The 17,565-nt window shown below is 46.0% G+C and overlaps 1 protein-coding gene across 1 annotated transcript in view; it reads right to left on the reverse strand.

Moving 5' to 3' along the window:
- PCM1 (pericentriolar material 1) overlaps positions 1–17,565 on the reverse strand; it is a gene marked incomplete at its 5' end in the record, with an annotated part of 3,258,627 nt that overhangs the window by 2,574,243 nt on the left and 666,819 nt on the right. The window contains one exon of the mRNA XM_044063494.1: positions 10,134–10,268. Coding sequence (XP_043919429.1) covers positions 10,134–10,268 — 135 coding nt within the window. The remainder of the gene's footprint in view (positions 1–10,133; positions 10,269–17,565) is intronic.

Consider the following 17,565-nt stretch of genomic DNA (forward strand, 5'->3'; position numbering starts at 1 on the left):
TTTTTTTTGCGCGGGCCCTCAGTTGGCCTGATTAACAAAGTCTTGGGTCCTGCGTCGGTTGCTATCCCTTCTTCTACGACGTCAGGTCGTCAGGGCTATAAAACATGCATCAATTTTTCTTGCCAAAGAAGTCAGGTGACCCCCCAAATGGGGAGCAAAATATATATGATTTTATATATATATATATATATATATATATATATATATATATATATATATATATATATATATATATATATATATAATTAAAAACAAAAAATATACCTCCAAACAAAAGCAAATACACCAAAAAGGCTTTTAAGCATAGTAAAATAAAGTAGAGGTATAGAAAGAGAAAAACAGAGGGGCTGGAGGGAGGGTAACCAGGACTGCAACGGTGAATACACCCGAACATCTACATTTATGGTAAGTGTACACAACTGTACTATGTGCTTCATGTTTCACTGCTGCAGTCATTACATTTGGGTAGATTCTCAAAGCTATGGTTGGGAGGACGGATTTATACAGCATTAGGACCAGCTATAAGGCCCTGCAGGACAGCAGTGGCAAAGCCAGCTATGGATTTGGAGAAGAAAGGTAAATGATGTCTGGTGAACGTATGAACTGAGCTCCAAGTAGCAGCTTCTAGAGTATCCCTGGTAGGAACACCTCTGAGAAAGGCTGTAGAAGTAGATGCAGCCCTGCTGGAATGAGATCTGATCCCCTGGGGGATAGTTTTACTATGGTGCATATAGCAGAAGCAAATACAATGACTTATTCATTTGGAAATAGTCAGCTTTGAAATAGCCTTTCCGTCTGCCCCTGCAGCAAATGCCACCAGTAGTTGTTAAGACTTTCTTACAGATTTTGTCCTGTTTAAATAAAATCAAATTGTCTGTGTACATCCAATGAATGCAGAATCCTCTCCCCCTTGTCCTGTGGATTGGGAAAGAAAGTTGGCAAATGAATGGTCTGATTAAGAGCCGCAATGGATATCACCTTAGGCATGAAGGATGGAAGGGTCCTGAGAGACACCCTGTCCGCATGAAACATAATGAAAGGCTCCACTGCCATAAGAACCTGTAATTCAAAAATCCTTCTAGCCGAATTAACTGCTAAAAGGTAAGCTGTTTTCCAGGAGAGAAATTTTAAGTCTGCAGTAGCAGCTGGCTTGAAAGGAGGGAGAGTGAGTTTTTCCAATACAAAATTGAGGTCCCAGGCAGGGTTTGGAGCTCTCCTGGGTGGTTTTAAGTTTTTGGCCCCTCTGAGATACTGCTTTAGCAGAGGATGAGAGACAAGGGGAGGTTCTGTGTTGTAATGAGCTGAAAAGGCTGAGGCATGGATTTTTATGGAAAAGGACAGGCCCCTGTGAAGCATCTCAGTCAAGTATTGCAAAATCTGAGGAATATCGGGCACTGCTGTGCTTATTCCTATTGATTGATTCCAGGCACAGAATCTTTTCCATTTGACAGCATAAGACTTTCTAGTACTAGGCCTTCTTGCCTCCAAAATGACATCCATCACAGGTTTGTTGAGGGATGCTAAGGGTGATTAGCCACGCTGCAAGATTCAAAGTTTGGAGCAGTGTGTGCAGAATTTGGTTGTTCTGCTGAGACAGTAAGCAAGGTGTCTGAGGCAGGTGCCACGGTGGAAGGTGTGACATTGCGCAGGAGTGGGTACCAGTGTTGGCGAAGCCTGTCTGGAGCAATCAGAATCCTTTTTGGTTTGTCCTGTTTGACTTTTAGTAGAACTTTGGAAAGCAGAGGCAGTGGGGGAAAAGCATAGACTGATGGGTTTTTCCAGCTGAATGATGGAGCATCCACTTTCAAGGCTTTTTTGTGATGAGTTCTTGTGCAGAATTTGTCCAACTGATAGTTCTGGGGTGAGGCAAAAAGATCTATGTCTGGACTCCCCCATTTGCGTGTCAACAGGTTGAAAACCCGTGGTTCCAGTTTCCATCCATGTGGGTCCATGAGATTTCTGCTTAGGTCTGCCGGAGTATTCAGCTTTCCTGGCAGGAATTGAGCTTGTAGTTGTATTTGGTAGGTCAAGGCAGTGTTCCACAATGCCATGGCTAGTCTGCAAAGGGGGTAAGAGTGAGTACCCCACTGCTTCTACATGTACCACATAACTGTGGTGTTGTCTGTCTTTATCATTAATTGTCCTGGATGAAAGTAGTCCTTGAAGGCTGTCAGTGCATTCTGTACAGCTAGCATCTCTTTCTGATTGATATGAAGGTGCATTTGATTTGGGCTCCATTTGCCCTGAATGCACTTCGCTGCCAGATGAGCCTCCCAAGCATAGTCTGATGCGTCTGTAGTTAAGGTTTGGGCGGCAGGGGGTGGAGTGAATGGCAGTCCCTTGTTTTGGTGGCAGGCCTCTGCCCACCATAGGAACTCTAGTTGCAGGCAAGGTATGATAGGAATCATTGTTTCCAGGCTGTGACAGTGTTGACTCCATAAACTTTTTGGGTACCACTGAAGTTTCCTCACATGCAGTCTTGCATATGGAATTAGAAGAATGCAGGAGGCCATGAACCCCAAAGGCTTGCAGAATTTCTCTTGCAGAGAGCAGGATTTTTGTTGCCACCTGCTTGAAGTAAGTTACCAAAATTAATTTGCTTTTCTGGCGTAAGGTAAGCCATCTGGGCAGTTGAATTCAAGCTTGCACCCAGGAATGCAATTTTTTGAGAGAGTACCAATTGTGATTTCCTTTCGTTTATGGTGTACCCTAGACAAGTTATAACCCTTTTTACAAACGCCAGATGCTTTAGAAGAATGTCCTTGTTTTCTGCCTGAATTAGACCATCGTCCAAGTATGGATAGATCTGAATATTTCTTTGCCTGCAAAATGCAATTACTGGAGCCAGGCACTTTGTAATGACCCTGGGCGCAGTAGATAAGCCAAAGGGCAGTGCAGAGAACTGGCAATGCATGTAACCTGCTTTGAAGCGGAGGGATCTTCTGCAGGATTTCCTGATTGGGATATGCAGGTAAGCCTCTTAAGTCTAGAGTTACCAACCAGGCATCTTTGCCTAGCATAGGAAGTAACTGTTGAAGAGTCAGCATCTTGAATTTTGTAATGTTCAGAAATGTGTTTAGAATAGATAAGTCCAGAAATGGACGCCATGATTTGTCTTTTCTGGGTACCAGGAAAAGTCTTGAATAGAAACCTTGTCCCTTTTCCTCTTCTGGTATTGGTTGAATAGCCCCCATGTTCATGAGGGACAGTACTTGTTTCTGGGCCTCTGCCCACTGATTTGGGGGCAGGTCTGGCCATCCATTTGTGATTGGCAACTTGTGGTAATTAAATCTGTATCCCTGGGATACTATATTTAAAACCCATTTATCCTGGGTTATAAGTTGCCAGTTTCTTGCATGAAGTGCCAGTTTTCCTCCCAAAGGGGCGGCTAAACGGTAACTGCTTGGTGAGTGTAGAGGGAAGTCATTGAGACTTTTTACCATAGGGAGGTGCCTTGTTATTTCCAGATTTGGAGGTGGAGGCCCCCCATTGTTTTGTTCTAAAAGTCCCTTGTGACTGAAACCTGGAGCCTTTGGAATGTCTGGGTTTGACTTGAGTGGCTCTCGAAAGAACTGGAAAGGACCACTTCTTAGTAAGCCAGTGTCTACTAAATCTAGGAGGTTGCACTTGTAAGACTCTTTCACAGTTTGCATAGATTTAGCTTTATCTTCCATCTTTTTTAAAACTTCTTCAGCCTTATTACCAAAGAGACGGTCATGTTGTAAAGAAGCATCCAACAATTTTGCTTTAACAAGATCAGGCAGAGTTTGCTCTTTGAGCCAAGCATGCCTCCTTAGCACAGACCCAGTTACAGCAGCCCTGCAAGAGGCCTCCAAAGTATCAAAACCACATTACAAAGTATGTTTTCCAACTTGTTCAGCTGAATGCAATAAATCCTGTAAGTCCTTATTTTCCACACAGTCAGAAATTATCATCATTTTCTGTTTAAGCAGACCCATGATATGCTGTTGATATTTAAGCATATGAAACTGAGTTTAAAGCCCTGATTGCCAAGGTTGCACAAGTGTAAACCTTCTTATCCCATCTATCCAGTGCCCTGGAATCTCTATCAGAAGGGGTAGGACTTTTAGCAGTAGAGGCCTTAATGCCCTTGGGACCTTGAGAAATGGTTTCAGGATCTGCAATAGGATTTTTGAAAAATAATTTGTGGGAGTCAGGAACCCTGTAGTATCTGTCTGGCTTACAAGGAGCCAGAGGCAACGATTCAGGAGCCATACTAGATTCTGAAAAAACATCAACAACAATGTCCGGAACAAGAGGTATAGCCAAAGGCCTATGCTGAGCAAGAAGAAAATCCCCAAGTCTCTTTTTAGAGTCAGAGAAATCCTGACTTTCCCAGTGGAATTGCTCCCTTAAGGTATGTAAAGTTTCCCCAAAAGAAAACTCCTCAGGGGAGAAGTAGAAGGAATGGAATCTTCTGCATCAGTGTCCGAGAAGTAGAAGGAATGGAATCTTCTGCATCAGAGTCCTCATAAGTAGGTATAGACAAATCCTGTTCATTAGAAGAGTCAGAAGAAATAAAATCCTGTTCAGAAGATTCATAATCAATGTCTTGCCTAGGCCTCTTAGAAGGAGGGAGTTGGCTACCCCTGATCAGAGTAATTAAATCTTCAGCCATTTTGATCATTTGTTTATTAGGCATAGGGGCCTGCATATATGGCCCAGGCATCGGTTTTTAAACATAGACTTAGATTTTGGCCTTAGGTTTGAAGATGGCATCGGTCTAACATACAAATCTGTAGGACTTAAAACACCCTCAGAAGCCGGTGCCTGAACAGAGGCCCATCTAAGGTAGAGACGTATGCGGGTTCCATAACTGAAGCATCTCGAGGCATACCGGACTCCGAATGAGTCTCAGTAGAAGCCTGCGACTCAGAAGTTGCGGGTATCAGGGGCTGCGAAAGCACCTGACTGAGTACTGGCGAACTGGCGACTGGCTTAGGAGAAGCGTCGTCAGTTTTGGACCTCGACGGCCTGTCTTTTTCTTTGCGTTTTTCAGGAATTCCGGTAGTCGGATTGCTAACCGACATTTCTGGATAATTAAATCGTGAGCTAAAATATTTAGAAGCAAAAATAACCCAACGTTTAATAATGCGTTGGTTAAATTTAGCACAAAACTGACAGCAAGGTACGCTGTGGTCAGGGCCTAGGCAAGGAATACAGTACAAATGAAAATCCTTATGAGGTATTTGCTTCCCACAAGTAATGCAATTATTAACTTTTACTGACATTGGTAAGGAGCAAGAAAAAGTTTCCCCAACGGGGTACTTAGCTTTTAGTTGAAGACTTTGGTTCTGAAACTCAAAAACGACAATTTCAGGAGTCGGCCGACCGGCACTTGTGAACTGCTTCTGCTTCGGGCACTGCGCGGCAAGAAAGACTGATGTAATGGTGTCGGCTGCATGTTTTACACCCCTTACAAACTGACGTCATGGAAGAAGGGACAGCAACCGACGCAGGACCCAAGACTTTGTTAATCAGACTGATTGAGGGCAATCTGCCAGCAGATTACCCAAATGTAATGACTGCAACAGTGAAACATGAAGAAAATCAGGTTGACAGAAAACCCCCAAACAACCTACTTGAAATAAGCTGATAATCTCTGAGAAACAACCTTGGAGAAGCTCAGAAAGTGGTGATCCATGCTGCTCTAATGAGCGGCAAACAAGGTCTGAGGAAAGAAGGGAGAGACACATTGTGGGTAGGGGAGGAGCTCAGATTTCATCTCCGATGCTGGGGTATACAGCCAAGTCGGATCCGTACTGGATCCAAATCCCATAGGTTGAAGACCAAATGAAACTACTTCAGATTATTTACTGCCCATTGGAATTTATTATTTATTTATTTCCAGTTTGATAACCGGGGAGGTCCACTGGGCCCAAAAGGCCCGTTTTCAGTGGAGGCCCGGGGAGAAAAGCTCCATGTAATATACAACAAAAACAAGCATAGAATTTTACATTTATACAGTTAAACATAGAATTATACATTTTGAATAACAAGAGTTTTTATATAATAAGGAGTAACAAACGAATGGTGCAAAGAAGAAAAGGAAAAACGTGAGCGCAGTTCATAGTATACATACATAGTAAGAGAGCTATTAGCAAAGAGTAGTGATATAGAAAGCTATATACAGTATTTATATAATTGCCAATTGGAATTGCCAATTTGTTGAAAGTGTATTCCCTACAAGGAGAGAAATTTTTTTTTTTTTTTGAAGAGTTCAGTTATAGGTTTGATTAGCCAAAATGTTTGAATATCCCAACTACCCTAGGTCCCAATTAACTCAGATAATCGACTCTACTGTATTTTTATGGGAGGCTTATTTTGTAAGCCAATGTGTGAGGCTGGGGTTAGGGTTAGCTTACATGAGTAAGGTGTGCAGTCCTACCCCTACTTCACACATTAAGTTATGAAAAACCCTTTCCCTGATAGTACCACTATATTAGGGTAGTGTGCCTGGTGTTACTTTTTTAATTCACAATACAATCCATGAACCTAGTACTGTATTAATGACAACAGGAAAATAAAATTCTGCACACGGTCTTGAGAATGAACCCAGGATGCGTATGGAACTGCCCTTGGAGGAACCAGGCTCCTGACTGTTCAGCAACTCGGTTAGTCCAGTTGCAGTGACAACTGAAAAGAATGTGGGTGGGTCCTGGGTCCAATCTCCAGACAAGTTTGAGAACTTTCCTTTACTGTTGACTTGAGTTAATGCAACATTGGTTTCCATCAAGTGAAGGACATTCTCCTTTCTCTGACATACATTGATCTCAGAGTTGATAATGCAAGGTAATAGGGTGAAAAGTGTGAAACATCTCACAATAAGAATGGTACAATTTGCCCTTCATGTAAAATTGAGTTCAACTTCAGATATACGTTAATTTTATTGAATTTCAGAAGTTTTAAGTCATAGTATGTGCAATGGGATGCTGGCGGAAATTGGGCTACTGTTGGCCGAAGGAGAAGAGGAGGGGGAAGACATGCCTGAAGGCAGGAAGAGAGGAGGAAGGTTAGGAGTGTAGTAGTGAGGGTAGGAACTTTGAATGTTGGCAGTATGACTGGTATAGGGAGAGAGCTAGCAGATATGATGGAGAGAAGGAAGGTTGATATATTGTGCGTGCAAGGCACCAGATGGAAGGGAAGTAAGGCCAGGTGTATAGGAGGCAGGTTCAAATTGTTCTATCATGGTGTGGATGTCAGGAGAAATGGTGTAGGGTTTATCCTAAAGTAACAGTATGCCAAGAATGTTTTGGAGGTGAAGAGTGTGTCTGATAGAGTGATGTTTATGAAGCTTGAAATCGATGGTGTAATGATGAATGTTGTTAGTGCATATGCTCCACAAGCTGGGTGTGCGATGGATGAGAAAGAAAAATTTTGGAGCGAGTTGGATGAAGTGGTGGTGAGCGTACCCAAGGCTGAGAGACTAGTGATTGGAGCGGACTTCAATGGGCATGTTGGTGAAGAGAACAGAGGGGATGAGGAAGTGATGGGTAGGTATGGTGTTAAGGAGAGGAATGCAAAAGGTCAGATGATTGTGGATTTTGCGAAAAGGATGGACATGGCTGTGGTGAATATGTATTTTAGAAAGAGGGAGGAGCATAGGGTGACGTACAAGAGTGGAGGAAGATGCACACAGGTGGATAATATCCTATGTAGGAGGGCCAGTCTGAAGGAGATTGGAGACTGCAAAGTGGTGACGGGGAAAGTGTAGTTAAGCAGCATAGAACTGTGGTCTGTAGGATGATAATGGTGATCAAGAAGAGGAGGAGTGTGAAAGCAGTGCCAAGGATTAAATGGTGGAAGTTAAAAAAAAAAAAAAAAAAAAAAGGGTGATTGTGAGGTGGAGTTCATTGAAGAGTTAAAGACAGGCACTGGGAGGCAGTGAAGAGTTACTGAATAGCCGGGTAACTACAGCAGAGCTAGTAAGGGAGACTGTTAGAAAGGTGCTTGGTGTGACATCTGGACAGAGGACAAGGAGACCTGGTGGTGAAATGAGGAAGTACAGGAGAGAATACAGAGGAAGAGGCTGGGAAGAAGTGGGATTGTAAAAGAAATGAAGAAAGTAGACACGAGTATAAGGAGATGAGATGCATGGCAAAGAGAGAGGTGGCTAAGGATAAGGCATATGGAGAGTTGTATGAGATATTGGACACTAAAGAGAGAGAAAAGGACCTGCACCGATTGGCTAGACAGAGGGACAGAGCTGGGAAAGATGTGCAGCAGATAAGGGTGATAAAGGATAGTGAGGGAAACGTTCTCACAAGTGAGGAGAGTGTGTTGAGTAGATGGAAAGAGTACTTTGAGGGGCTGATGAATGAAGAGAATGAGAGAGAGAGAGAGAAGGTTGGATGATGTGGGGATAGTGAAACAGATTAGCAAGGAGGAAGTAAGGACAACTATGAAGAGGATGAAGAATGGAAAGGCTGTTGGCCCAGATGACATACCAGTGGAAGCATGGAGGTACTTAGGAGAAATGGCAGTGGAATTTTTAACCAGATTGTTTAATGAAATTTTGGAAAGTCAGAGGATGCCCAAGGAGTGGAGAAAAAGTGTTTTGGTACCTATCTTTAAGAATAAGGGTGATGTGCAGAGCTGCAGTAACTACACAGGGATAAAATTGATCACAGCTTGAAGTTATGGGAAAGAGTAGTGAAAGCTAGGTTAAGAAGGGAGGTGATGATTAGTGCTCAGCAGTATGGTTTCATGCCAGGAAAGAGCACTACAGATACAATGTTTGCTCTGAGAGTGTTGTTGGAGAAATACAAAGGTCAGAAGGAGTTGCACTGGGTCTTTGTGAACTTAGAGAAAGCATATGACAGAGTGCCTAGAGAGGAGTTGTGGTATTGTATGTATTATGAGGAAGTCGGGAGTGGCAGAGAAGTATGTAAGAGTGGTACAGGATATGTACGAGGGTAGTGTGACATTGGTGAGGACTGTGGTGGGAGTGACAGATACGTTTAAGGTGGAGGTGGGATTACATCAAGGATCAGCTCTGAGCCCTTTCTTATTTGCAGTGGTGATGGACAGATTGACAGATGACTTCAGACAAGAAGCCCCATGGACTATGATGTTTGCAGGTGACATTATGATCTGTAGTGAGAGTAGGGACCAGGTTGAGGAGACCCTGGAGAGGTGGAGATGTGCTTTAGAGAGGAGAGAAATGAAGGTCAGCAGGGCTAAAACAGAATGTGTGTGTGTAAATGAGAGGGAGGGTAGAGGAATGGTGAGGATGCAGGGAGTAGAGTTGGTAAAGGTTGGTGAGTTTAAGTACTTGGGATCAACAGTTCAGAGTAATGGTGAGTGTGGCAGAGAGATGAAGAAGCGAGTGCAGGCAGGGTGGAAGGGGTGGAGAAGAGTGTCAGGAGTGATGTGACAGACTGGTACCAGTAAGAGTGAAAGGGAAGGTCTACAAGAGGGTAGTGAGACCAGCTATGTCATATGGGTTGGAGATGGGGCATTGACAAAAAGGCAGGAGTCAGAGCTGGAAGTGGCAGAGTTAAAGATGTTAAGATTTGCACTGGGTGTGACTAGGATGGACAGGATAAGGAATCCGTATATTAGAGGGTCAGCTCAGGTTGGACAGTTTGGAGACAAAGCAAGAGAGGTGAGACTGCGTTGGTATGGACATGTGCTGAGGAGGGATGCTGGGTATATTGGGAAAAGGATGCTAAGGATGGAGCTGCCAGGTAAGAGGAAAAGAGGAGGTCCTAAGATAAGGTTTATGGATGTGGTGAGAGAGAACATGGAGGCGGTTGGTGTGAAAGAGCAAGATGCAGAGGACAGGAAGAAATGGAAACAGATGATCCACTGTGGTGACCCCTAACGGGTGCGGCCGAAAGATGATGATGATGTGCAATGATTCACAGCCAGTCTATGCATTCCCCTACGTTAAAATGAAGCAGTTACTTTTTAGTTAAAATAAACAGATGAAGTAATACATACATAAAATAAATGACAACCATTACAATGGCACTGACAGAGGGCAAAACAGCATGGGATTTACTAATCAAGGAGTTAAGAAGCAAACAGTGACAATGGCAACAGACCGCCTAAAACGCTAACAATGTGTCCCAGTCTTAAACTGTGCCTGGTAAGCAGAAGGCAAGTACCTCATTATCTAATGCTGAAGAAACTCCAGGATCAGAAACAGTCCTTATTACTGCAGTCTGTTCTCCTGTGGCAGGCGTAGATGTAGCAGATGGTGACACCTTTTTTGAGGCAGAGTTTCTTTTGCATGATGACAACTAACAAATCAAAAGTAGAATGTGGTTACTAAGGTGCTTAACCTCCTGCTCTTTGCAGTACTGTAAATACTGAGACTGTGAAATAAGTCTGATGAACAAATGCAGACAACAGGGAATTGTATACTAGTGAAATTACTCTGTTACCTTAGACTAAATTACTCAAGCAAGTTTTGAGCGCAATGGTTAAGAGCCACAAAGCACAAGCTTTCTTCAAAAATGCCCCTACACTAAGATTACTAAAACATGTATTAATTTCACAAAGAATTTTCTTAAAAACTTAAAATATGTACCTAGCTACTATTTCAAACACTATAAAAAGTTATGTTCTTACCCTAATGTTCCATCCTTGTCAATCTTCATTCATTCTTGACTCATGGGGTCAGTTCCGATTTCTTGGAACTGACTCTGCCGTTATACAATAGCTCGCGCCAGCCAAAAACTCTCGAGCTCAGGCTCTACCCACAATGCCTATCTTCCCATTACCTCAGATCGAGTTTGCTTAAGAGTTAAGAAAATACAGAAGCCCTGTCTAAGGTACAAACCCTATAACATCCCAGGACTAGGTCAGAACCTCCAGGAGTCCTTTGGAGGGGGTAGGAGGGTGGGATGTCAAAAATGAAGGAAGATCAACACAGATGGAACATTATGGGAAGAATATAACTTCTTTATCTGACATTGTCAATCTTCATTCATTCTTGACTGATGGGACAGAGTCCCCAGCTACTTAAGATCCTGGGCGGCCCTAAGGAAGAATACTCCCGAGCACAACAGAGCCAAAGGAAGCATGCCCCCTGGAGACCATCTCTAATTTGTAATGGGAGATAAAGGAATGTGGAGTAGTCCAAGTTGCAGCTGCACATGTCTTCCATAGAAGCCCTAGAATGAAAGACCGCTTAAGTGGAAATAGATCTGGTAGAATGAGCTCTAACTGTATTTGGCAGCTTGAGTTAATTTTGATTGTATATAAAGGTAATACAGTCTCTAAGCCATTTTGACAAGGTCACTGATACAGGTTTGCCCCAGTCTGGATCCTGAAAATGATAAAGAGTTAGTCTGATTTTCTAGAAGATTTCATTCTGTCCAAATAAAAACGTTAACTGTCTATGGACGTCCAACAAGTGTAAACAGTACTCTCCTTTGTTTGCAAACTTTGGGAAGAAGACTGATAACACGACACGCTGCCCTCAGCAAGTACGGCAAGTGCACGTCAACAAAAACTAATGCAAAAGTAAAAAAAAAAAAAAGGCCAGCACAAAGTGCTGTGTAGTATCCAAATTTAATGACAACAGACCGGTCTCGGCAAAAATTACATAGCCTTCTTCAGTGTAAGAAAACTTCCACAAGCAGCCATATTATAAATTAACCAGTAAATTGGCAGGAAAAAAGAAGTTATGTACTCACCATAACGTTCCATCTGAGTAGGTACTTCATTTGTCTGCAACCTGTGGGTATCGGATCTGACTTCGGATCCGAGCCGGCAGCTTACCAAGCTCCAAGATCCGAGCTCCTAGCACCTCCCCCTACCCATAATCCCCTGCTACCAACCACATTACCTCAGATCGTTTTTTTTGCCTTACCAACCTGTAAACATGAACAATCAACTGCAAAGGTGATCAGAAAATCCCGAAAGGTTCGGAGGATGGCAGTGGGGGGTCGGTTGCAGACAAATGAAGTACCTACTCAGATGGAACGTTATGGTGAGTACATAACTTCTTTATCTGAAGTAGTTACTTCATTTGCTCTGCAACCTGTGGGACAGAGTCCCCAGCTACTTATGAGAACCTGGGTTGTCCTTACGGAAGGATATTCCGAAGCACCGCGGAGCCAAAAGAAGCCCTACTTCTCGAAATCACATCTAATTTATAATGAGAAATGAACGTATGAGAAGAGGACCAAGTAGCCGCTGAACATATGTCGTCCACTGGAACCCTAGACCAGAAGGCTGTTGAAGTGGCTACAGATCTTGTAGAATGAGCACGGATATTAACCGGGGCTGGTTTGCCAGACGATATATACCCCTGAATAATACACTGACGAATCCAATTTGCCACATTATCTTTGGAAATGGCTTTACCCATGGCTGATTTTGCATACGAGACAAATAACTGGTCCGACTTGCGAAACTCTCTAGTCCTATGCAAGTAGAAACGCAGCTGTCTGTGTACATCCAATTTGTGTAATGTGTATTCTTCCTTGTTCTGAAATGTGGGAAAAACACCAGAAAATTTATTGATTGATTTATATTTGCTTCTGAAGCAACCTTAGGCAAGAAAGACGGGTTAGTCCTGAGGGACACTATCTTTGTGAAAGATAAGGTAAGGAGGCTTCATACACAAGGCTTGTAATTCTGAAACCCTTTTGGCCGAAGTAATGGCCACTAAAAAGGCTGTTTTCCATGACAAGAACTTCAACGGGATTGATGCCGCAGGTTCAAAAGGTGGACTTAAAGCTTGCAAGACTAGAGTGAGGTCCCATGGGGGAACCACAGACTTTATTGGTGGATTTAGAAGGAAGATGCCTCGTAAGAAGGTTTTGCACAACTTTGTAGATGCTAAGGAACCTATGCCATCACCCACATGAAAATGGGAGATGGCCGCCAATTGTACCTTAACCGTAGAAGCGCTTGCTCCCTGATGAAAGATTAATGAGAGGAAGTCTAGGATGGTCGGGATACGGACAGTAAATGGGTCCAAGCCCTTATCTTCTGCCCAAATGGAAAAACGTTTCCACTTACTGTTGTAAAGTTTTCTGGTAGATGGCTTATGAGCCGCAACCAGAATGGCCTTAACGGGAGATGAGATACCGGGAGTCCTAGCCATTAATGGAACTGGATCAGCCAAGCCGCAAGCTTGAGGCTGACCAGGTTGGGCGCTGGGCAATATGCGGGATGAGAAATCAGTTCTGGACTGGGATCCAGAATCCACGGAGGAGCCACACTGAGACCGCAGAAAGGGGAACCAGATCTGCCGAGGCCAGAATGGGGCTATGAGGATAACTCTGCTCCTTAACTGACAGGCTTTCTGAATGAACGTCATCATGAGAAGAAGGGGAGGATAAGCATAAAGGAGCCCGGGAGGCCAAGCATGGACCAGAGCATCTCTGGGGGTTTCCCCTCTGGGGGGAATTATTGCGAAGTACTCGCTGCATTTTGTGTTTAAAGGAGAAGCAAAAAGATCGCAGCGAGGCTGACCCCATTTGTGGAAGATCTGTTTCGCAACAGATGGATTCAGAGACCACTCATATGGAGTGAGGAGCACCCGACTTGGCTTGTCCGCTAATATGTTGGATCGTCCCGGGATTTGCGTTGCTACCAGAAAGCGGTTGGTGGAGATCGCCCATTCCCAAACTCTCATGGCCTCTCGACACAGGGGGTAAGATCTGGTTCCTCCCTGTTTGTTTATGTACCAGACTACAGACATGTTGTCCGTCTGGATCGCAATAGTCCCTAGGGGAAGAAGGTCGTGGAGGGCTTGCAATGCCAAAAGCACCGCCCTCATCTCTAAAACATTGATATGCAATGCGGTCTCTAGGGGAGTCCACGTGCCTTGAACGGATCTGCCTGAACAATGCCCCCCCCAACCCGAGGCGAGAAGGGTCCGTGGTCAACGTGGCTTCGACCGGGGGGATCACAAAGGGCCTCCCTTCTCTGAGTTCCTGCGCATGCAACCACCAAAGAAGGGAGTCCCTGCAAACTCTGCTCAACGGTATGGGCGTGTTCAACGGGTGGAGCAAGAGGGACCATTGGACTTGAAGGGTCCATTGCAATATCCGCATTTGCAGGAGGGCATGGAGGGAAAGACCGATTGCGGCTGCCATAGACCCTAGTGCCCTCAGGACTAACTCCGCTGGAGGAGAAGGATTCCGTAGAAGGGCTAACACCCGATAAGACCAGCTGTTCAGTCTGATTGACGTTAGGGTAGCTCGAGAGATTCGGGTATCCAACCTGGCCCCTATGAATTCCAGGGCTTGAGTAGGGCACAGGCAGGACTTCTTCAGGTTTACTGAAATGCCTAGGTTGTGGGCTAGAGTCAGTGTGTAATCTCTCGCTACTGAGAGCTGATGCCTGTTGGTCGCGGTAAGGAGCCAGTCATCTAGGTACGGGAAGACCTGAATGCCCTGAAGTCTCAGGTGGGCAGCAACCACCGCCATGACTTTGGTGAACACTCTGGGGGCTGAAGTGAGGCCGAATGGAAGAACCCTGAATTGATAATGACTGGCTCCGAGCCGGAAGCGGAGAAACCTCCTGGATCATCTGTCCATTAAAATGTGGTAGTACGCATCCTTGGTCTATGGAGCACATCCAGTCGTTCTCCCGCAAAAGGGGGAGGATAGATTGAAGAGTGAACATCCGGAACTTTTCCTTGGGTATAAACAGGTTCAGAGCGGAAAGGTCTAAAATGGGTCTGAGGTCCCCAGTTTTCTTTGGCACCAAAAAGAACCTTGAGTAATAACCCAATCCGGACTGATCTGGGGGGCCGGGCTGGATGGCTCTTTTTCTTAGCAGCTTTAAAATTTCTAAAGCCGCCTCCTCCCTCTGATCGGGTGGTACATCGGGGAGGTGTCTGGTTTTGGGGGGAAGATTTAGGAAAGGAATGAAGTAACCTCTGGAAATAATACGGAGCACCCATCGATCCATTGTAAGGGACTTCCAGTTTGACAGGTGCTCCGTCAACCACCCCCCGACTGCCTGCAGAGAGGGACAGTTGGGCAAGCCCTTAGGGCTGTTGCGCGGGTCTGTCCAAGAAAGGTTCTCTAGACCCGAAATTACGCGGCCCCCCTCTGCCTCTGGGCCGGCGTCCACCTTGTTGTCCTCTGCCTCTAGAGGACGAGTGGTCCGCAGCTGGATGGGATTGCTGAGACTTGTGGAACCACAGCTTCTTTTGTCCCCTCTGATTCCTGGAGAAGGATCTTTGGGGACTAGAGAAGCGGACTCTGACGGCAGACAGCATCTTCCCGTCCTTTTCGCTTTGGACCAGCGTATCGCGAACGGTCTTGCCGAAAAGAGCAGAACCGTCAAAGGAGGCGTTCGCGAAAGACGCCTTGAAGGGATCCATGAAGTCGCAAAGACGGAGCCAGGCGTGATGTCATAAGACTACCCCTGTTCCGCTGGCTCTAGCGGCTCCCTCCGAAGCATGAGAGAGGAGCCGCATAGACGTATTGGAGATGGATTTTAGAGCGGCCATTCGTGTCGTAAACACATTCCTGTCTCCGACCGACATGGACTCTGGGGGGCTGCAGCATATTCCTTGATCAAGTCTCGCTGTAGCCTGATGGTATGTGCCATATAGTTCAGCGCCCTTATAGAAAAGGTCGCTGAAGCAAACATCCGCGGTCCAACGCTAGAGATTCTTTATCTGGCGGGTGGACCAGAGAACTCTCCTGAGCGAGTTCTTTCATGGTGGCCGCCACCACCAACATGGCATCAACGGGGGATCCTTTGGCCCACGATTGCCTGTGGGGGGGGCTCAGTATTTTGTCGGGACGCCTAGGTATTGGCTCCACGATGTCGGGCTCCTTCCACGCCCTGGTGGTAATTAAGTCCACAAGGGGGTTGGCCGGAGGGGACACCCAAGTAGTAGATGGGCCTGCCTCAAATGCCTCCAGGAACACGGATTCATCAAGGGAAGGTTTTTGGGCAGACCACCCCCCTTTAATATGCAACATTTCCATGTCGTCTCCAAAGGAAACATCTTCAGGGGGTGACCTTGGGGAACTCTCCCTTATCATCCAAGTCCGTGTCAGTGGTAACGGACTCGGGGGAGTCCAGGTGCCTCCTTTTACACAGACGTTTCCGAGGAACCTCCTCGGTGGGGCTATCCGAAGAGGGCTCGTCCACGGGTTGTTGTTCCTCAACAGGAACTAGCTGGAGGGCTTGGGCAGGCTGTCCCGATGGTCAGATGATGGAAGACAGACCCTCATACAGTGGGGGTACGGGTGGATCCACAGCCCGAACCGGGGATCTGGAGGATCTCAACAGTACCTTCTCCACTACCTCAAAAGCCGAAGGAGATTCACCCTCGCCAGCCTCTGAGAGCAATCTCCTCGGCTCCTCAGAAGGGATCGGGGTCGGAGCTGAACCAGTCAGCGCCGAGAGAGAGGTGCGCTCCGAACCCAACAGCTCCGAAGATGCAACTCCCTTGGAGCTGATGCTCAGCCCTCGGCCCAGAGAGCTCGGATCTGACAAGCTCGAGGGCATAGTCGGCGAAGAGACCAGCGCTATCGGCGACAATTCCCTGGGTCCAAATGTGCACGGATCCGATGACTCAGAGATCCGAAAACGAGTCGGAGAAGGAGTGATCGGGGCAAACATGGGGGTCGCTCTCCCCCCCAGAGAGGGGGGGGGGAGGCAAGAGCACCCCTATCTGCATTTGGGTCTGTAAGAACAGACGCATCATCCGATCCATATCCGCTTCGGAGATGCTTTTTGTTGACCTGGAAGAGGTAGTCGAGGCGGGCCGGGAGGGCCACCTAGACGACCTCGAGGGAGACCGATCTTCCTCCTCCGGCGAGAAGCTAGGCGAACGGAGCCGAGAGGAGAAGGATCCGGAGACCCCCGAAGGAGACTTAGTTGTTTTAGCTGGCGGAGCAGAGGGGTGAGACTCGGTCCACCTTTTATGGGATCTATGTCCCTCCTTATCCTTGTGCCTCTTCTCCTTTGAGGAGGCACTAGTTTCCCCAGAGCTCAAACCCGAAGTGGGAGGTTGAGTCCCGGGTAGAGCTGAGGGAACAGAGGGCCGCTGATGCAGCCGGAGCCTGAACAGGAGAGGAAGAAGAAGCTGACTCCTGGAGGAGCTTTCCCGCCAGGATCAGCTTGTTCTTCCTATCCCGAAGTGCCAGGGGGTTAAAGGCCGCACATATCTAGCAGGCCTCTGAGAGATGGGCTACCCCCCAGGCACAAAACGCACTGTGTGGCCATCAGCTGGGGAAAGCTTGTGGCCACACTCAGTACATTTGGAAAAAATGGCCTTAGGCCCTTCCGCCATGATGAAGCACTCACACACACACCCAAACGCTAAGAAGGGAGGGGGAGTGACAAGAAACTAACTACTGTACCAGTAAAAAATTTAGAAAACTAACAAACAAGGGGGTAGAAGGTTTTACTACCACACACACTCGATTTGGAAGTTTTTGTTGAAAAAAGATTGAAAACGATCTCACCCAGCCAGGAGCTCTTCAAAAGTAAAGCTTCTTCAGCTGCGGCAAAAAACGATCTGAGGTAATGTGGTTGGTAGCAGGGGATTATGGGTAGGGGGGAGGAGCTAGGAGCTCGGATCTTGGCAAGCTGCCGGCTCGGATC

The sequence above is a fragment of the Protopterus annectens genome, chromosome 2.part1, assembly GCF_019279795.1.
Source record: "Protopterus annectens isolate FY-2018-M chromosome 2.part1, PAN1.0, whole genome shotgun sequence".
NCBI classification, from domain to species: Eukaryota; Metazoa; Chordata; order Ceratodontiformes; family Protopteridae; genus Protopterus; species Protopterus annectens.